At 43.9% G+C, this 22,114-nt stretch overlaps 1 protein-coding gene across 1 annotated transcript in view; it reads right to left on the bottom strand.

The window, feature by feature from the left end:
• Window positions 1-417: 417 nt before the first annotated feature.
• afg2a (AFG2 AAA ATPase homolog A) overlaps window positions 418-22,114 on the bottom strand; it is an 87,965-nt gene continuing 66,268 nt past the window's right edge. The window contains exons 15-16 of the mRNA XM_066642038.1: window positions 17,674-17,838; window positions 418-1,694 (exon numbers count right to left, since the gene is read on the bottom strand). Of these exons, the coding sequence (XP_066498135.1) occupies window positions 1,515-1,694; window positions 17,674-17,838 (345 nt within the window). The 3' untranslated portion in view covers window positions 418-1,514. The remainder of the gene's footprint in view (window positions 1,695-17,673; window positions 17,839-22,114) is intronic.

The following is a 22,114-nucleotide window of genomic DNA, read 5'->3' as shown; positions in this document are numbered from 1 at the left end:
GTGGGGGGTGACAGGGTGAGAGAGGGGAGGAGGGGGCGTCTTGACCAACACTGGGGCTTTATATTTACTGTAGAGAAAGAAATGTTTATGTTGAAAGCTTTAGTTTTTTTTATTATTATTATTAATTATATATTTTAACCGTAATTAACCTAAACCTTACTTCTTCACCTGTAGACTTTACAGATTAACAAACATTGTTTATGTTAAATGTAACATAAAAACTGGCATGTGAAAAACGTTATGGCACATTGTTTGTTTGTTTGTTTTTTGAATGTTTTATTTATTTGTTTTAATTTTCCCAAAATATTTCTAATAACAGCTTATATTTTGCTAATGTATCTAAACTGTGCACTAACATTAACAGAAAAATGCCATATATAAAAATACAAATTATGTTATTACACACAAACACACTTTTTCATAAACTTAATATCATCATGTAAATACCTACATATTATTTACACTTTAAATTTAGCTACAATTTACATTTAGTTGATTTTCTAACAGGAGGCACAGTCCAAACACACGGCAGTAGGTGGAGCGGCTGTGTGAAATTGTTCATTGGCGGGAGTGACTGCTGGTACGAGTGGATCAGACACAACAGTGCTGCAGGATTTTTTAAACCTCTTAAACACGTCTACCTTGTACATGTAAAGTCAGTGACAATTCCTCATCTGTCATTGTACAGTGTGTGTTGGTCGTCCTCTAGTCCTTCATCAGTGACACAGGGTGCTGTTGGCTGGATATTTTTAGTTGGTGGACTATTCTCAATCCGACAGTGACACTGAGGAGTTTAATAACTCCAGCAGCACTGCTGTGTCTGATCCACTCGTATCAGTGGATACGAACACACACTAATACATCAACACGACGTCAGTGTCACTGCAGCGCTGGGAAAGATCCACCGCCCAAATCTTACCTGCTCTGTTGGGGTCCTGAGCGTTGAAGAACAGAGGGAAATAGGGATACGAAAGTATGCAGAGCAACAGATGAACTACAGTGAGGTCAGTGAAGCTGATTAACTGGACATTGAGTGTAGATACAAGGTAGGTGTTCCTAAACCAGTGATTGTTCAGTGTGTGTTTATATATGTATCACAGCATTTAATGAAATTCTACCAAGACCTTGCATATTTTTTCCTTTTCTTCAGCTGAATCTGTTTAAACCCTGATGTCTTATTTGACTTTGCACGTCTCCCAGGATCATTCCCCAATAAATTAATAAAGCTGAAAAGTGCGTGGCTATAAAGCACCCAATTTGTGATCAAATAAAACCTTTTATGGAGCCCGTAACTCACTCGAGACCGGATGACTTTTGCAGGTCCAAGATCCATTTCCTCCAAGTAAATAATTTAACAACAGTGCAGGAGAGGAGGGGGAGGGCAACAAGCGTTTATTTCATTTGCTGATGTCAGACGCTGATACAGAGGAACACAGAGAATAAAGGAGCACCAGGTTCTTCGGGTCTGACTGTTTTGGGGCTAATGAGGGATAACCGCCATCCCCTGACCCCTATCAACTAAAGGGCTTGATGCCATGCTGCTGCTGGTAGGCGTCGTAGGACCGGATGAGGGACTCGGGAACACGTGGCTTTATTGCAGTCAGGGCAGCGTCAAAGTGCCGGACAGTGATGTGCTCTGCTTTAATGTCCTCCTGAAGGGCGCAGAGCGCGGCCTCTCGGCATACTGCGGTTATCTGTCAGGTAGCAGAGAGGGAGGGAAGATTGGGGGAATGAAGAAGAGAGGAAACAATGAGCAAGAGAAGGAGATACATGAGCAGATGTGTCAAACAGCTACGACTAAATCACTTGGACAATGACACTAAGGCACCAGGAAACATGTATTTGGACTCTCTGGATTTCAATAAATAAATAAAGCATCTGAGACTACCCAGATACACAACAGGACTTTACGACATTAAGGCAGCTGGACAAACAGACACTGGGGCAATTAGAACACTGGGTACTAAAGCAAATGGACAACTATGTTCCAAGAAGTAGTGTACTTGGTGACTAGACACTCCCAACATTTAAGTTCTCAGACACTTGGGTACCCTCTGGATACACTGGATCCATTTGAACTCGCTATGAGGGTGGGAATGAACACATGTTGGAAAGTGGCACTTTAAATGTGTTGCTTTCCTGGCACAGCATGTAAACTATGCCCTGTTCCATACAATGTCCAGCTCCCAATACTACTTCTACACCACTACATTGTGCACTACGTAGGGTAGAGGAAATAGTTTAGGATTCAGCCCTTTGGTCTGTCCCAAAACCAAGTGAGCTTTCGACATAGTGAGTGTTTTATGTCATAGTGCACGCATGAGGACAGACATCCATTAGAGCGCTGCCTACTTAAACAGCTGTCTATGTGGTCTACTCAGTGCCTACTCAGGTTGCTCACTAGGTTTTGGGACAGACCTCTGGTGTTGTGGTGGTGTACACACCAAAGTACTGGTATAAGCACCCACAACGGCTTAGGAGACCGCGGTGTTGCCTCTGTATTACTTGACACTGACCACAAATGCTAGTCCCTTTCACATGTTTTCGAAACTGACCCCAACAACAGCAACTGACAGCAGGTGTTATTTGGGGGGTGGATCATCCTGAGCGCTGTAGTGACGCTGATGTATCCGCTGAGAGTGGATCAGACACAGCAGTGCTGCTGGAGTTTTTAAATACTGTACCTGAACACACTTAGGTGTATAAAACTCTACTATCACTGCTGTGTCTGATCCACTTCGACCAGCGAACGAGGTGAAAAGGAGCTTAAAAAGTACACAGAGCAACAGATGGACTATCCTGCTGCTTTTGATTTAAGAAGTCAAGGAAACTCAGGGGCAGAGTCCTTTCTTCAGTCCACATTCCCAATCCTTCCACCTGCTGTTCTCAGATCAGTTTTCAGACTCATTTGGGCTTAGTGGTGAAGGCTGAGCTCAGATAAGCTCAATTACCTTCAGATGTTTTATGAATACATTAAATCTGACGGTAATTTGTTTTGGATAAATGTGTCAGTTACATGAGTAACCAGATCAGAACACACCGTCATATTTCAGTGATCAGCACACAGATGCAGTGGCATGGCACGATGCCCTGACCACAAATTAGCTCAGCCTTTAGTTTCTTTCTTTTTTTTTTTTAAAGTAAACACACCCACCTCACTGCTGAGTGCAAAAATTATTTCTAGCAATTACAGGTAACTATTTCTGTCCCACAAAACCAAACCAACACTTCAGATAAGAGCTGCGTGGGAAAGTGCCCTCAGGATACGTCTCTCCTTAAGCCAAATCCACAACCTACTGGATCAGTCCCTGAAGAAGGAAAATCTAACCATGGACCTCATTTAAATTTGTTTTTTTTTTATTTTGCACGGGAATTGCACCTGGACTTTCCGTCCGTTTGGATATTATTTTGGGCATCTGGAGCCCACCAACATACAAACGGTTAAACAAGACCTCCCAGTCAGATATCTGTGGGCTGTAAGTCAGAAAACATGGGATAAAACAAGCTGCTCTGTTTCTGCTCCGACGTCAAGTCTAGAGACTTCAGAATTGCCCCGCCCCTCGTCTGAGTCTGTCCAATCACAGCACTGGACCCGCGTTTATGTGACAGCGCAAAAACAAAGTTAAAAACAGCAGAACACACACAATGAGCACTGAGTAAAAACTGAGGAAACGAGAACTGAGAAGAAAGAGAACTGAGTGAAAACGGCTAAAAAGTCAAAGTTTCTGTTCCTCGTTCCTCACTGCTGTACGCTCGGGTCGGGGTTATTTCGAAACATTGTACAATAGACTTATTGAAACCTAAACACCGGGTACAGTTTTAATACCTTAAGCCTGTACTGCAGATTAACCTTAACCTTAAGCCAGCAACTTGCATTAATCTCACATCTGAAGCTTAAGAGTAAATGCATTTGGGCCTGAGGACTGTGGAATCCATTGATTAGTGTGTAGCTGTGCAGGTTTTGTCTCTTCCAAACTTTCTTTCACTCACTTTTTCTCTCTGTGTCACAGGAGATGGATCGCTTCCTCTGGACCAGTGAGACCCAAGTGATTATGCAAGAGAGAGAGAGAGAAGGAGGGAGAGAGAGAGAGAGGGAGAGAGGGAGAAAGAGAAATGGGCCAGCGGAGGGTGCCTGGAGTTCATCAATGTTTTCTCTCTCTTTCTTGCTCTACTCATTTTCGGATGTGACTCATGCCCAAGGCTTGTTCTGTGTGTGTGCATGTGTGTATGTGTGTGTGTGTAGTGTTCCCTGAGGTCAAAGCCAGCACGGCAGGCCTGTGATTGCGTAATCATGGGAGAATTATAAAGCGAGAGAGTGTGCAAACGTGTGTGTGTGTGTTGCCATGTTTCTAGGAAATTAACTGGAATGTGGCCTTCAGTCTGGAGGCCATTGCACAGAGTGCAGGTAGCTTAGATAACCACCGAAGGAGAAAGTCTAATAACCGTGAATCATGACACAAACAGACATGAGGCACAGTCACCAATCACAGGCTGACAGTGAAGTTCAGGGGAGGAGGGATAAAGATCTGGGTCTGTTTTACAGGACCTGAGTGAGACCCCTTATTCTTGTGGCGGTGATGTTCATGCTACAGCACAGAAAGGCCCTTCAAACATTTAGATGTTTGCGTACTTGTGGCAGCCATTTCCTGAAAGCCTTGTCCTGTGCTCCTGTGCACAAAGCAAGTTTCATGATGCATTCCATAAATGCATTATATATTTCTAATACAACAATGTATTCATATTTATTTACATGTAGGAATTCTAAAATCTACTGCTTTTTGCAAAGTGGGCCTTGAAGCACCCTCTGATGGTCCACAGGTCCACGGGACTTGTAGAATTCAATGTGACACCTGCTGGTAGAAAAGAGAATCACAGTTTTAAACTGCAGGAGCTTGGCACTTAGGGGTAGACCCTCAGAAAAATAGTTACAGTACAGGTACATTACTGTCACCAAAGATACAAAGGAGTGTAAATGACAGCAGTGGTGTTCCCAAAAGGTACATCACATTCTCTTCTCCAGAAGGAGAGGTGAATAATTAGTAATCTTTCATTATAGAACGGTGTAAAATGAAAGAATATAAGTCCCGGAGATGAAACAGTGTGTATGAAATTAAAAGGAAGTTAACGGAAGTTAAAAATCTACAGTTAGTTTTCTGAGAGTTTAGAAGCAGATAAACATCAGCTAAATCTCACTTTTCTACTTGTTATCTTTATATATTTTAGTTCCTGTGACTTTTTCCAGTGTAAAATATGCAGTGGGAAAAGGCTGAGACCCCCTGGTGTCGACTTATGGTATTAACTCATCTAGCAATATTAAATCAGCTGTTTCTGAGTCATGCAAAACCAAAACAAATGGTTCTAAACAGGTGAGGTACATGTAACACACGTTCAGCATACGTGCGTGTGTGTGTGTGTGTGTGTGTGTGTGTGCGTGTGTGTGTGTGTGAATGAGAGAGAGAGAAAGAGAGAAATAGAGAGAGAAATAATTTGTGGTACCTGCAGCAGTTCCTGTCAAACAAGAGTTATGAGTTTAGTACTGTGTGTGTGTGTGTGTGTGTGTGTGTGTGTGTGTGATGAATTGGTTCTGGTAGCTGCAGTAGTCGTTGGCACACGTTTACCCAGCTATGTTAATAAGGCGTGAGGATCCGCTTTGGCGTGAGGCCAGATCTCTCTCTGTTCCCCTCCCTGTTTCTGTCCCCCTCTCCCTCTCTCCGTTTCTCTCTCTCCCTCCCTCACTCCCTCCCTCCCAGAGCTGAGCGTTTGAGCAGAAAGCCCAAGCCGATCTGAACTGCAGACCTTCTTCTGCGCACAGAGTTAGACACAGTTTCAGACACAAATCTAGTTTTAATGCATTAAAAGAGAATGCAGAAACCCAAACTGACACATTGTACCTTTAACCTCACTGTATTTAGTCAGACGAGACAGGCCTGGTGTCCAGCGTACTCCCTACGACAGCGCGTTCAACAAAGCTGGTCCCTTCTTCTGCTGTTGCAGCATTGATGTGAGGATCTGATGGCATTAAGTCACAACAAAGCTTAAAGGAAATGAAATCATGACCCCATTAATGCAACCAAATCCTCACAGAAAGTAGTATCATTAATCTTAGAAGAAATGTGGGATGAGTACAGCCCCAAGCTGTATCAGCATCAAGGCAAATGGAGGGGGTGGTTTCCTACCCTTCTCCAAATGTTACATAGTGCAGTTTCCGCAGTGTTGAGCCCAGGGTAGCAACAACAATAGCTCTACTCTCCCTGTTACCCAGTGGTCCATCGCAATGATTTTGAAGCTGGAATTTTAAGGTAAAATTACTACCTACTGTTACTTTAACACATCTGTGCAGTTTAGGGCACTGTTAAAATGACTGGCTCGTTGGGGACTAAACAACAGCTTATTCTCATGGTTTATTGCTGTAGATTACATTGACAGATGAAACAATACACACGTATCTCTCACTGTTGTCTCTAAATGTTTGTTGTTGTCAGTGTGAACATTAAGCGAACAATGTTTACAGCAAAGCAACTTTAAAATTCAGTTCAAGGGAATCAAGCTACAACTGTAAAAGCACTCTAAGAGAGAAGGAAAATGTGTGTGTGTGTGTGATGTTTCCTTTGGGGAAAAGGTTCAGAAAGAGCGTCCCCCTCACACAGGCCGAGGCAAAGGCTCCCTGTTTTGTTTAGTGGGCCGATCAGAGCCTCGGTAAACAAGGCATTATCCGAGAATGCTAACTCTGCGTCTTACCAATCACAACAGGGAATTTAACATGGCACTGCCGACCCCACAGGTGCGCCACAGATGTAGGGAGATGTAGTTTAGTTTTGTTTCCTTTCGTTTTTCCGTTGTTCCTCCGCTGTCTTTGGACTAATCTGTGTGAATGTTATGCTTACACAGCGTGTAAACAGCACGGACGCATAATTACTCAGACGGGGCGGCCATCCATCAGATGATGAAGTCATCTGTCAGTAGCAATACAAAAACAATCAAAGCTAGAGGAACTGCGTACTGGCATGTGTACGTGTGTGTGTCTGTGTGTGTGTGTGTGTGTGAAGCAGATCCCAATAACACTACTCAGAGTTCATGTCGTTTCCATGCAACCGCCGTACACACAAACACTAGTGCAAATAAACACTGCTCCTTCATGTGTTTATAAAGACTTAATGGACACCATCGGAGATGTGTCCACCCTCCACGACACACACACAGGGTCCTGTTTACATGCAAGTATATGTACACTCACACACACACACACACACAAGGCCATGTATCGCCTTAGAATGAAGAATTAATGAACAACTCTCAAGAGTTTCACTTGTTGAATCAATGCACACACACACACACACAGTACTTCACAGATGCTCGTCTAGAATTTCCATCATGTCACAGATGAGGTAGTTGTAGGGGTCTTTTCCAAGGATGCTTGATATAATGTTTCTGCCTGAGTGGGGAATAGAACCCTGGTAACAGTGTTACATAACGTGTGTGTGTGTGTGTGTGTGTGTGTTGTGTGTGTGTGTGTGTGTGTTGTGTGTGTATTGCTTCAACAATGAAAGCCTTGAGAGTTGTCCATGAATTCGTCATTTGTTGTGAGGCTATTAGTGTGTGTGTGTGTGTGTGTGTGTGTGTGTGTGTGTGAGCGAGAGGGTGTGTGTGTGTGTGTGTAAGTTTACCATTTTCAAATGGAAAATCCTTTGCCTCAAACATGGCTGCAGAAAAGGCATTTTGTTTGTGAGCGTGAAGGCATTCCACACACACACACACACACACACACACATATATATGTGCACCCCTTTGCCTGGCCCCCCAACTCCTCTTGGAGGGCCTAAAGACCGCCAGCTTGTTGGGCCCACTCCCTCCTCCAGAGTGCTGCTGAATTACAGCCACCACAAAGCCCCCACCTGCCTCCGCACACAGTCCGAGAGAGAAGGAGCTGATCCGGGGTCAGTCACTTTCTTATGAACTCACGTGGACATGAGAGTGTTTCAAGTCAGGTCCAAAGAGTGGGACTGGACCATCAGAACCACATTTACAGTCAGACAGAGGCTGTGATCCCACTCAATTGGGGCACAAACTGAAAAACTGTAGCTTGTTCCTATTTTGCTGATTAAAGCAACACTACGTAACATTTTTACTTTAAAATTACAGACTCAAAATGATTGAGATGCTCCATTGAGTAATAGTGAGCGTTGTTGCTACTTAGTAATGATGAAACTGCACTATGTAACTCCTCTTCCCTAGTGATTTCAGTAAAATTCTTAAAAAAAATGGGTGGCCCAGGAGCTAAATAAATAAATAAATAAACTAGTTAAATATAATATTCATAACAACACAATTCCCTGCAAAAATGTATTTTATTATCACTACACTTTAGCTTTATGGGTACATTAATGTGTTTATGGAACATTAGCTGTGTTTGAAATTGCCTCCTACTCACTATTCCCTACATTCCTCACTATATAGTGCACAATTATAGAATTTAGAGTGTAGGGATCGAATAATACGACTTTACAACAACGTGCATTAGAAATGCATTTCTTCCACCACTGCTCCATACTCTGTTTGACCTACTTCCGACCAGTGAAGTCAGGGCTATCAAGCCAAAGCCCTGGCAGCCTGCAGCGCCACAGTTTAGCATTGGTTCCTGCTCACAAACAGCGGATTTAACCCAGTAAACTCGGCCTGATAATTCAGTGATGAGCTGAATGCTGTGTGTCAGAGAGCCCTGCTGCCCCAGGCCTAAGTTCCAGCTCCTCGCCGTAAGCTCTCCACTGCAATTAGCCTTAATTACAGCAGATCTAACCACAGACATTAAAACAAAGAGCCAGAGGGATCAACAGACACACACACGCCCCAATAAATCCCATCAAGGGCTGACCACATCCTAGTTTCCATTCCTTTACCACAGAAAAGTCTGCCATCCTCATCCCTCTTTCTTGCAGGTTTTCTCCAAAACTTACTAAACGGCTAGATGCTATTGTCAAAGTTGAAATGAATCGTGTGTGTGTGTGTGTGTGCAGTAACTGTGTACTTGAACATTATATATACATGCAGCAATGCAACTACTGGAACAGATGGATTACAGTACTTGAGAAAATACACATACCTAATGAATGTGTAATTACATATAACATATGTATTTACATGAGTACTACTGTAATCCATCTAGTTAATGCGTTACTAAAAACCGATTACAGTCACTGAATCCTTGCATTTCCCATGACATAATTGTGTCTAGCAGCTGCCATTTTGAGAACTTACTTATTACTCATAAACAAAAAAATAGGATATTGATTTATTGTGACTTTGAACATTTTTAGTTCTCATTTCGACATTAAAAACAAAACATAAATGTCAGAAACCTTGACATATTCATCTGGGTCAAGTTTGTAAACAGAGAGGAACTTGGGCTGTGTCCCAAGTATCGCCATACTCCCTACATTGTGCAATTCACAGATAATAAAACTAATACTACTAAACAGCAAGCTGCGTAGGGCCTCGCAATTTAACGAAGGCCCCCTTGTCAAGTTACGGAGAGTTATTAGTGTATCAAAGTATGAAGCAATACTATCTTTCTATCTAGGTAAAAAAGACAGGAGACAGTGAAACCAGCATCTGTTCTTCTCGAGGTGGGGTTGTTACTAAATAATAGTCTACAAACTATATATTTAGAGGTGGTGTGCACTGCGCAGCTGCTGTCCACAGCCTTAACACCTCGCAGCGACACAGTATCATGAACCAAACACTGAAGTGAAGATGATGATTTTATACTGTCTGGTACTCGTTTCAACTTCCCCAAACACACCAGTACACTATTACATTAAACTTCACAAAATGACGTAGCTACTTCCAAGCGCTAAGTTGAGATTTCAGTTCAACCTCGATATTCACAAAATCACACTAACACCGGCATATTTGCTGTTTTTGTTACACCTTAAACAGTGAAGCAGTTACAGGGGCCTGGACAAAACTACTGCATCGTTTAAGGTGACACATCGATGGAGAATAAACAACGTTTTCTTCTCTTTCTTCTATTCCGTCTAAAGTTGCAGCTGTGTATTTATCTATGTTTTTTTTTTGACGAAATATATTTAGTTTACACCTCATTTGTTCTGTATATGGCTGTTTATTCTTAGGCCTAAAAATGGAGGGAGAATGCTAGTGGAGAGTCAGGTGCAACTGTCAAAAAATGGTCACCTTTTGGCTCAAGAGTTCAATTAGGAGGACCCCTTATCAAAATTTTACTTAGGGCCCCAGGAAAGTCTGAACAGGCTCTGGAAAGAAGGTAGTGCACTAGTTTGACAGGGAGATGTGAAGCCTATAGGTGAATTTAAATTATAATCTGATGTACAACGTGCTACATGAGTTCTAACTGTTATTTTATGACCTACACTGTGCACTACATAGGATGGAGGGAGACATTTGAGATTCATCATTGGTTTTACTGTGGTGTGGAAGCAACAATGACCATCTCACATTTTTCAGACGAGGAGAACTACTTTATTCAACTTTAAAACGTTGGATTCTTTACCTCTGACACCAAAGATGCTGAAGATGAAGATATGTTTTTTGTCATGATTTTTGTCAAAATCAAAATTTTTGTGATTTTGTTGTCGCATTACATAGCATATTAATAACTGATAATGTTATAAATGTACATCTAAGGGTTAAAGTCCTAAGCATCTGCGTGATCTAACACTGACAGCAAAGAAATGAATTACCTCACAGGATTAATACCACCTTAAGCAGGCCACCTGTTTTATGGGAACAAGCCTCATAAAGTTCTGCACACTTCAGTAGGTTTTAGTGATGGAAATGGCAGGACATGACTCTGCTGCCCAGTTACCCACGCTGCCCACTCACTCATGGCCAAGTGTACAGACTCCAACAGGGTCATGTCTAAATACACACCTATCAGCCATAAAATTAAAGCCACCTCCTTGTTTCTACACTCACTGTGGTGATGGTGCGTTAGTGTGTGTTGCTGTCAGTCCTACATGAACAGTCCTACATGAAAGGGATGGCCGACTTAACACATACACACACGCCTCAGAGGCAGGGCAGAGCTCTACAGAAAGGCAGAGAAAAATCTTTTGTCACAACACATTAGGAAAAAACACACACACACACACACACACACACACACACACACAGACCAAATAATCCAGTCATTCTAGTGATGTCCAGATCTGGGCTCTGGGGCGGCCAGCCCATAGTTCTGAGGACACTTTTTGTTTGATTTGCATTTGATTAGTTATGTTCTGTCTTCCTTTTCTCTCAGTAATGTCTCAACAACTAATGTTTCAACACCTCCACCTCCTTTCAGACCCACGTGGTCCAGGTGTCTTCTCACAGTGGATGGACACACACAGCTGAGAATCTCAGATCTGAAGCGAGAGGTGAGCATGATTTGCTCCTTTCTCTCAACGACGCCAGCTTTCAGTAGTGTTTATCAGATGAGTCCTTTCCTTATGACGTCATATAATGAGGTTCTAGACTCATTTCACGCGTCTGAACTCATTTAAACCTGTTTCTACTTGTATTTACTTATTGTATCTTTATTTTACAGTTCCACTCACGTTTTCAGATTTATTGAACTGTTTACAGACATCTTATTCCGCACTTTCCTTTGGGATCAATAAAGTGTTTTATTTTTTATACCGAAATATTCTATATTTGTGTTTTCACACGATATGGTTCATGCTTGGAACTTCTATAACTCGTGTGCCTGGGCAAGTCCAGTGTGGGCATGTTTAGTAAATATCCCATCCCTCACTTCTCTCCTCTGCTGAGAACGACAGAACAATCGCCTTTCATTCAGCTGATTAAAGAGCGAGGACAAATATGCCCTTACCGTTACCAGCCTGTGTTTTTACACACACACACACACACACACACACACACACACACACACACACACACACACACACACACACACACACACAGCCTGTGTGCACAGATCCCCAATCGTTATAAAGTGTGTGCTGTATCAAGCATGAAGCATATAATGTGAACATTCGTATAAAAAATGTATGTGTTCACTTTAAAGAAAGAGTGCAGATACCTTCTTCTCCCTTGTTTCTATTTGTTTTTTTAGCATTTTACCTTCTTACTTTCACTTTCTTCCATTCCTTTTCATATCTCCCTCATTGTTTATTCTTTATTTTCTTTTAAAAAAGACAACCCCATCCATAATCTCCATCTGAAAAATAAAGAGTGAATATAAAGAATCCAAAGACCAGACTGTGGATCAAAATCTTTCACGTCCTGCTGGAAAACAAGGGCCATTAAATACTGAACGAATGAATGACTAAACAACAATAACTAAAGTAACGACAGAAAGACACGGCGAAGCCAGGTCGGAGCTCGGGGGCCCTTCACAGGAGCCCACTTCAAACTTGTTAAAAATCTTCACCTTTGACCTCTCTGATCATCTGCCCATTACGGGCACTCCCTAACCCCGAGGGGCTGAAACGAGGCGGACGACAGTTCAGCACTCAGAAACTTCACAGGCAAACCATATAGATCCATTTTTCAATTTTCCCGTGGTTTCAAAATCCCAGTTTGTTTACGATGAACAAAGCAATGCTCCAAAAACATCTCTCAACGAGCTGCTCCATTCATTTCCACTAAAAGTTAAAGGGGAGGTTTTATGAAAACGTCACTTGTTCAGTGCATGTTCACATTTAGTGTTGGGATTTGGAGCCCACCAACGTGCACACTGTGAAACAGGATAAAACGAGCCGTACTGGTCCTGCTCTGCTTCTGACGTCAAGTGCACGGAGTTTAGAACTGTCTCGCCCCCTCGTCTGAGTCTGTCCAATCAAAGCGCTGGATCTGCAATGTTCCCTTTAAGGCTATTTGCAATTGCCAATACACAAAATGCAAAGACATCATGACATCAGAAACCCTGTCTATCTGAATCTGCCCGTTTGAAGCTGCAGTTTCAAATCAGAAACACAGGATCACAGTCTTTCGCATGTTTGTTGACATTAACACTGGTCTAACCCCTCAGCACTGGGCTGTGGAGCAGTGGAACTGTGCGTCCAACATCAGCACTAGGGGTGGGCAAAATGGCCCTAAAATAATATCACGATATTTCAGGGTATTTTGGCAATAACGATATCTTTGGCGATATGAACAATACTTGTATTAATTTAAAAAACAGACTATTGTCCACTTGTCTGTCCCCCAGTCTGTTCACCTGACTGTTCCTTGTCTTTCCCCCTGACAGTCCTCTGTCTGTCCCCCTGACTGTCCACTTGTCTGTCCACCTGACTGTTCCCCTGTCTGTCCCCCTATCTGTTCACCTTGTCTGTCCCCCTGTCTGTGAACCTGACTGTTCCCCTGTTTGTCCACCTTGTCTGTCCCGTCTGTCCACCTGACTGTTCCTTGTCTGTCCCCGTCTGTTCACCTGACTGTCCCACCTTTCTGACCCCCTGTCTGTCTACCTTGTCTGTCCCCGTCTGTCCACCTGTCTGTCCCCCTGTCTGTCCACCTGACTGTCCCCCTGTCTGTTCACCTGACTGTCCCCCTGACTGTCCACCAGTCTGACCCCCTGTCTGTCCACCTGACTGTTCCTTGTCTGTCCCCCTGTCTGTCCCCTGTCTGTTCACCTGACTGTCCCCCTGACTGTTCCTTGTCTGTCCCCCTGTCTGTCCACCTGACTGTCCCCCTGACTGTTCCTTGTCTGTCCCCCTGTCTGTTCACCTGACTGTCCCCCTGACTGTTCCTTGTCTGTCCCCCTGACTGTCCCTCTGTCTGTCCACCTGACTGTCCCCCTGTCTGTCCACCTGACTGTTCCTTGTCTGTCCCCCTGTCTGTCCACCTGACTGTCCCCCTGTCTGTCCACCTGACTGTCCCCCTGACTGTCCCACCTGTCTGACCCCCTGTCTGTCCACCTTGTCTGTCCACCTTGTCTGTCCCCCTGACTGTTCCCCTGTCTGTTCCCCTGACTGTCCCCCTGACTGTCCCCCTGTCTGTTCACCTAACTGTCCCCCTGACTGTCCCACCTGTCTGACCCCCAGTCTGTCCACCTGTTTGTCCCCCTGTGTGTCTGCTCTCTCACTCCACCCTGTCCAGACTTGATCGTAAATCTCGAGTATGAGAAGCATCCTCTGTGTTAGCGCTTTTCTTTTCCGTTGATGACAACACAGCACAATTACTGAACGACTGAAGGGTGAGGGAGGGGAGGAAAGAAAAGAAGAAGGAGCAGGAGGAGAAGAAGGCCTAGGGAAAACAGCTGTCAGTAGAAGCCGAACCTTGTCAAAGAGAAGCTGGTTTAACAAGCGGCTGCCCACGGGCTGACAGCTCCTCCACCTTCCGCAGGAAGAGCAGGGTGTCAGGAATGCAATTAAACTTTCCCTCTGCTTGTGTGCGTTTGTGTTAGTGTGTGTGTTAGTGTGTGCCCTCCAACCTTCCCCACTTCATTTCTATTCATCGGTTACTCTTTTAGATACACAGTGTACATGATGTTTTTTTGACAGCGATGATATGGTTCTGCAGTTATCTGATTATACAGTGGTCATGTAAACACAAAAACTCTGATTTCTGAGAGCTAGGTTGTAGCTCAGTGAACCGATTTCTCAGTAACTCATACCCAGATTTCTTTCGGACTTCTGTCTGCGCAGACGCGCAAATAAATCCAGACACAGAGTGGAAAGTCGTCTCCGACACTCCTCATTCTGTATCTGAAAATCGGCTCGGCTCGGTTCAGCTCGGGACTCTGTCTGTAATAAAACGTTTGTCTGATTAATGAAAAGCAGTGAGGACGGCAGCACTGTGTAATATTAAAAATCAGAAAAAATATGATCTATATTCACAGGGAAAGTGGGCCTGTGTTTACAAAAAAAATAAAAAATAAACAACGCAGCAGGATGTTTACGACAGGTCTTTCTGTGATGTTATTGGCTGTTGCAAAGCAGAGGTCAAGATTATTGCCAGACTCTTGTAAACTGAGTTTTCCCTTTATCTGATTTACCCCAGTGCCTGATGTAAACACGATGATCCAATTACGCACAAAATCTGACTTTGCACCATTATCGGATTATTAAGTGCCTGTAAACACACTCAGTGCAAATGAGAAGCAAAATCATGGAAATGTGAGATAAACAAAAAGAAAGATGCAGTATTTGGGACTGATCCCATGTGTTTTTGTTTTTTTTTTGCATGTTTTATAAGTCTTTTCACTGGGAAAATTCAACAAAACCCACAAGGTTCAAACTCAAAATGATAAAAACAAGCTTCGGCTCCATGTTTACCGCAGGAACACGACAGAGCACAATGCAGGGCTTTTGTTTTTAACGGAGTGTGGTGTTGATTTTATGACGCATCGGCTTCCTGAGTGGCTTTATCAGCTCTGTTGACCGAACTCCACGGCCTCATTCAGAACTTTCCTACAACTCTGTACATGCTGATAATAACTCCAACAAAGCAGAGTTCAGACCCCGCCTGGTTTTATAGAAACACCACTAATAATTTACTGAGGGCTAAATGTCTCTCTTAGTCAAGGGACATAGTCACAGCAAATACATATGGAAATATATATGGAATGGGCTGTGTTTCTCCCTCACTTTGATATATACATATATATATATAAAGAGAGAGAGAAAGAGAAAGAAAGAGAGAGGAGGACAGAGAGAGAGAGAGGGAGAGAGAGTGAGAGAGACAGAGAGAAAGAAAAAGAGAGAAAGAGAGAGAGTGAAAGAGACAGAGGGAGAAAGAAAAAGACAGAGAGAAAGAGAGAGAGAGAGAGAGAGAGAGAGAGAGAGAGAGAGAGAGAGAGAGAGAAGTCTGGAAGAAATATGGTTTTGCAATTTCAGTAAGAGTGCAAGATTTATAGGGATATTCTCTGCCTCACACTCTCTCTCTCTCCCTCACACTCTCTCTCTCTCTCTCTCTCTCTCTCTCTCTCTCTCTCTCTCTCTCAAAGTGAGGGAGAAATACAGCCCATACACATATATCTTACACTGCTCAAAGCCCAGCAACACCTGACACTGAGCTAAGATGGAGTTTTCTGAGTTTCTCTGCTATTTTAGTCATCGCCAGTTCCTCTCACTTGCTGTGCCTCCTAAAATCACTTGACACTTCAAATGCTTCCACTTTGAGAAGAAAACTATGGGTCTGAAAGGACATGGAGCTCTCAGAAAACCCATTTGACCACCCCAAAGCCCACACCTCAACAGCAACGAATGGGTTTGGGACCGCTTGGGCACTGAGAAGCAGAAACTGCAACCGACGCCTGAGACAGAACCAAGTGCCGCAAGTTCCTTATAGAGTATAAAAACAAACACGTGTTTGTTAAAACTGTGTCTTTTCTCATGTTTGACTGATGACTGAGAGGGTGATGTGGAAGCAGCCAGAAGAGACTTTCTCTCTCCCACAAAAATCGGTGGCTGCTGAGTCATTTGAAACAACACAATTCTCTTTAACACCCCCACAAACACACACCCTTTCTTCCTCGCCGTCACTCCGAACCGCTCTCTCTCACACACAAAGACACCAAGCCGGACAATGGGGCTCTTGTGTATGAGGTAAGAATCACGAGGACTCGCACAAACCATCGGGAAAACAACTCTCTGGCTTTTTCTCACATGCATATTAAAGGCCCTGTAGATGATTCTAGTAAACTACTGTCACAGCAAAACAACCCCTCAGCAGTGTTTTTATTCAAAATGTAGTCAAAATGTCCACATCTTTTAAGCTGGAAATGTGTGTTTGAGTAAGAAGCGACTGTAGCTTGCTGGTGGTTGAAGTGTAACTCATCTGTAAGGTTTTATTCACAATTTAAAATACCACAGAAACACATTTGCAAACTCAAGCTGTTTAACTTTGTAGCACTTTCGCTCTATGTTTACTTTAATGGAAAATTAGCACTCCCCCGAATTTAGAGTCAGTTCCACCTTAAGTAATGTAACTATAAAGGCAAACATAGGTCAGTGTTACCTACGTATGGAGCATGAATAGAGCAACATCCTCATCTCTTTTCAAGCTTTTCAGCTTTCAGATGTCTCTCCACTGTCCAAACGCCTCCAGATGCTCTTTCTCAATCATGGCTCAGCCAGTGACCCACAGCGAGAAAGACATTTCTGTCTTACTCTGTTTCACATTTACAGAGCTAGGGCTGTGTAAGCACCAGAGCTTTTTCCAGTGTGCAAACAGACCCGAGAGCAGCGAATGGTGGGGAATCATCCTCTGAATTTTCTTTTCTTAATTGTATTGTATACAATCGTAAAGACCCTTAACATAAGACCCTTCTAAAGCTTCCGTGAAGCTTTACACCACTCCAGCCGACACTTGGCATTGCACATGGTGATCATAAGCGTGTAGAGAACATTTTCATGATGCCTCTGATGGATGTTCAGAACAAACAACTGAAGAGAGTTGACACCACTCTATGAGCTTGGGTCGTCTACTGCTTCATGGCTGAGATGTTGTTGAATCTACACTCTTCTATTTCACAATAACAGCACTTACAGTTGACTGGGGCAGCTCTAGGGGACTGGAAACTTCACACAATGGCGTAGAGGTTAAAGAGCGTGAAGAGCTCTTCAGTATCATGAATTCCTCTAACAGTGCAGAACATGGCAAGGACATTAGAATGAGAGCTGAGGAGAGCTGTAATGAACTGTCCCCCCCACCCCGCACAACCCTCCCCTGCTCACAACACCCCTGACCCCTCACCTCGGCCCCTGAGTAACGCTCCGTGCGGGTCACGAGGTCGTCCAGGTGCACGCTGGGGTGGACGGGCATGTTTCGGAACTGGAGCGTGAAGATCTCCCTCCTGGTGGCAGTGTCAGGAAGAGGAACGTACACGATCCGGTCCAAACGACCCGGACGCATCAGAGCCTGAGGGGGAGAGAGATAGAGAGATGTAACAAAATTGTGGCAACATCAATACAATATATTTTATTTGGAAGTGTCTTAATAAAGCACTACTCTGGACATTGGGAGACGGACCCAAAAATGGGATTTTAGACCCCAGCCCTTATGCTGTACTGTAAATTGTTATACAGACCAACCTAATGGTACTTGTATGGATTGCCTAGATGACCAATCCTGCTTTAGCAAGACATTAGGAACCAAGTAGCATATAGATGTAACATAAATACATGAGTAAATAAATGTAGAAATGCAGAAACAATTTCAAGATATTTAATTAATTGCGCAATTTTCTGTAACAAGAAATATTTATTTATTTTTATTTTAATTTCAGCTTCAAAGCACATTATTTTTGATCCTTTTTCCTCCTGTTTTCCAGATCGTTTGTGCCCAGTCCTGTGCTCTGGAGAATCACAGGTCGAAAGGTAATGGCAAAATCAGAGATTGACAAATACTGTTGTATCTGCCCGACCCTGATTCCTCCATCAGACTGAAAGACAGCGAGACTCCACACCACCCCAGACGACTCTCGGCTTTGGCGAGTGCTTTTTGGGTTGAGGCTGCTTCCAGTGGCAGCGTGAAATACATAAGAGAGAGGGGCGACTGCAGCTATGGAAAGACGTCATTTGACTTGACTTGACTGTCCTTTTGCTCCCTGTGGTCGGCTGTGGTTGTCTATGAAGAACGCTGCTGTGGGTGCTGTAGGAATGAGTTGTAGTAGCTCTGTCCATTTCTATGTCGATTCCCAGTTCTTTGTTCCACAAGGCAGACTCTTTGATTTCGAGCTTCCCAATCAGACCTTCCCTCGCGCCATAGAAGCAGGTGTGGAAGGCGACATGGAGGCATTCCGCAGACATCTCAAGACAACTCAAGCTCCCTGTACCTTTCATTTTATAATTCGAAATAGGGAAATGGGTTGTTCTCCGTTTTGCTATTTCAGGATTGGAAACAGAAAAGCAAATAACGAAAGGCGCATGAACACAACAGACCATGACAGAGTAATCAGTGAAACTAACCATGAAGTAAATCTGGTCATTTAGAGAAACGGAGTCTGAAAGAGGACAAACCGTAACAGGTTGTTTCTCTCTTTTGTCCTCTCTCTCATATCGCTGTTGTGGATTTGACAAACACACAGAGGTCAAGGGTCACCCTGGATCAGCCAGACAGTGAAAACAACTCCAGGAAGGGAAGAGGAAGTCGTTGCTGCTCCCTCTCAGTAACAGGTCACCCCCCTCTTCCCCCAAAACAGCTGGTCTGTGCCAGCTCCCATTCTCCTCTCATATCCTGCAGAAGAGTCCAAACCTCTGGGGCCCTGAGCTCGCTTTTTCTTACTTTGAACATCTGCCACCAGTTCACTGTTCCAGTATGTGTGTGTTGTGTGTGTGTGTGTGTGTGCTCAGCTGGATCAGTAACTCAGTAACAATAACAGGTCAGTAATAACAGTGTGTCTAGGGAGGATATGCTTTTTGGATGCTGCTTTGATAAAGCTTTATGGAAAACACTGAAAAAGCTCATAGCTTGTATAACCTCCATAGAACAGCACTGTCAATAGAGTCACTTTAAACTCGAGTCCAGGTCCAACTCGTTTTCAGATCCAACTTCACTCCAAGTTCTAATTGATTCCAGGTCCACCTTCAGTTTAAGCGCAGCTCGATTCCAGGCCTTACTTGATTCCAGGTCCAACTCAACTCCAGGTCCTACCTGACTTCAAGTCTAACTCAACTTCAGGTGCAACATGAGTCCAGGTCCAAGTCCACTCCAGGTCTAACCCGGCACCTATTTCTACTCGAGTCCAAGTCCAACTCAATTCCAGGTTCATTCTTGACTCCAGGTCTAACTTCAGTCCAAGTCCAGCTCGACTCCAGGACTTACTCGATTCCGTGTCCAACTCAATTCCAGGCCCAAGACCACTCCATGTCTAACCTGACTCCAAGTTCTACTTGAATCCAGGTCCAACTCAATTCCAAGTCCTACTTGGCTAAGTGCTTAACTTGACTTCAGGTCCAACTTAAATCCAGGCCCAAGTCCACTCCAGGTCTAACCTGACTCCAAGTTCTACTTGAGTCCAGGTCCAACTCAATTCCAAGTCTAACTCCAGATCCTACTTAACATCAGATCTAAATAAACTCCAGGTATAACTCAGCTAAGTGTAACCAGGTCTAACTTCAGTCCAGCTCAATTCCAGGCCTTACTCGATTCAAGGCCCAACTCAATTCCAGGCACTGCTTGACTCCAGGTCGTACTCAAATGCAAATACAACTTGACACCAGGTCCAACTAAATTACAAGTCAGCTCGAATCCAGGCCAAAGTCCACTCCAGGTTTAACTTGACTCCAAGTTCTACTTGATTCCAGGTCCAACTTGATTCCAGGTCTAACTCCAGATCCTGCTTAACATCAGATCTAAATCAACTCCAGGCATAACTCAGCTAAGTGTAACCAGTTCTAACTCAAGTCCCAGATGTTGCACAGCTCCTGATTCCACTCAAGATCCTACGCACCTCCAGATCTAATGTAACCAAAAATCCAACCAGTGGGTGAAATAACCTTGAGACCTCCCAGATGATCTAAGTCTTAGTGGAGAATATGAAGAAGGTAGACTCATCAGAACTCATCACTTTTTTCCACATACCTGTAGATCATTGTCTGTCATTACTAAAGTGCAGTCACCTTGTGTAGTGTCTGCTTATCAAGTGCAGAATGAGCACAGTGTACCACGCCATGTTGTTGTGACTGGGACTTAAAGCAGATGGTCATGTGACTAATGAGTTGTTATAATTCAAAATATTACACAATCATATTTCATCTCAAAATGTTTCAGCCTTATGTCCACACCCATCTTCTAAACGTTTGCACTGTATATGGCCATGTGCGTGCGTACACACAGACACACACACACACACACACACACACACACACACACACACAGCAGACCCTCTTCTGTCAACAATTTCGGAATGTGGGATTTCATAGTGTGAATATCCTCATCAACATTTCTCCAACATGGCAAGAAAAGACAAACACACACACACTCACACATGCGCACGCGTTCATACACCGGATCTTGCAGAATTAGAAAAGTGTGTGTGTGTGTGTGTGTTTCATGTTGTGAAGTGATGAACGTCCTGCTTTACAAAGAAAAAAACAGAACATCTCTGTAGCCGGAGGCCTTTCAGATGAGTTTAACAGCTCTCAGCAGCATCTGTGTTTGTGTATGTGCGTGTGTGTGTTTCAGGGCAGATGTGATAGCCACTAAAAGTTCTGAGGTGCGTGTGTGTGTGTCAGTGATAATGTGTGTGTTCAGGTCACTGGGTTTATGCTGGCATTTGTTTCAAACACAGAGAAACACAGGAAGAGAACCTGGCGCTCATCTCTCACACACGAGTGATTTATTTCATGGAGGACTCCGGTTGAAGGTGGGGGCAGTTACAAGCTCCAGTTCAAATTCCGCTCCTGTTCAAACTCCATTCCAGTTCGAGCTCGAATTCAGTTCAAAGCCACTCTAGTTCCAGTCCCACTCCTGTTCAAACACTGCTCCAGTTCACACTCCACTCCAGTTCCAGCTCGAATTCAGTTCAAAGCCACTCCAGTTCCAGCCTCACTCCTGTTCAAACACTGCTCCAGTTCACACTCCACTCCAGTTCCAGCTCGAATTCAGTTCAAAGCCACTCTAGTTCCAGCCCCACTCCTGTTCAAACACTGCTCCAGTTCACACTCCACTCCAGTTCCAGCTCGAATTCAGTTCAAAGCCACTCTAGTTCCAGCCCCACTCCTGTTCAAACACTGCTCCAGTTCACACTCCACTCCAGTTCCAGCTCGAATTCAGTTCAAAGCCACTCTAGTTCCAGTCCCACTTCTGTTCAAACACTGCTCCAGTTCACACTCCACTCCAGTTCCAGCTCGAATTCAGTTCAAAGCCACTCCAGTTCCAGCCTCACTCCTGTTCAAACACTGCTCCAGTTCACACTCCACTCCAGTTCCAGCTCGAATTCAGTTCAAAGCCACTCTAGTTCCAGCCCCACTCCTGTTCAAACACTGCTCCAGTTTACACTCCACTCCAGTTCCAGCTTGAATTCAGTTCAAAGCCACTCTAGTTCCAGCTCCACTCCTGTTCAAACACTGCTCCAGTTCACACTCCACTCCAGTTCTAGCTTGAATTCGGTTCAAACCCACTCCCGTTCCAGCCCCACTTCTGTTCAAACACTGCTTCAGTTCACACTCCACTCCAGTTCCAGCTCAAATTC

The sequence above is a fragment of the Hoplias malabaricus genome, chromosome 13, assembly GCF_029633855.1.
Source record: "Hoplias malabaricus isolate fHopMal1 chromosome 13, fHopMal1.hap1, whole genome shotgun sequence".
NCBI lineage: Eukaryota > Metazoa > Chordata > Actinopteri > Characiformes > Erythrinidae > Hoplias > Hoplias malabaricus.
Note: the sequence above shows the minus strand (reverse complement) of the source record. Positions and strands in the feature narration are given on the sequence as shown.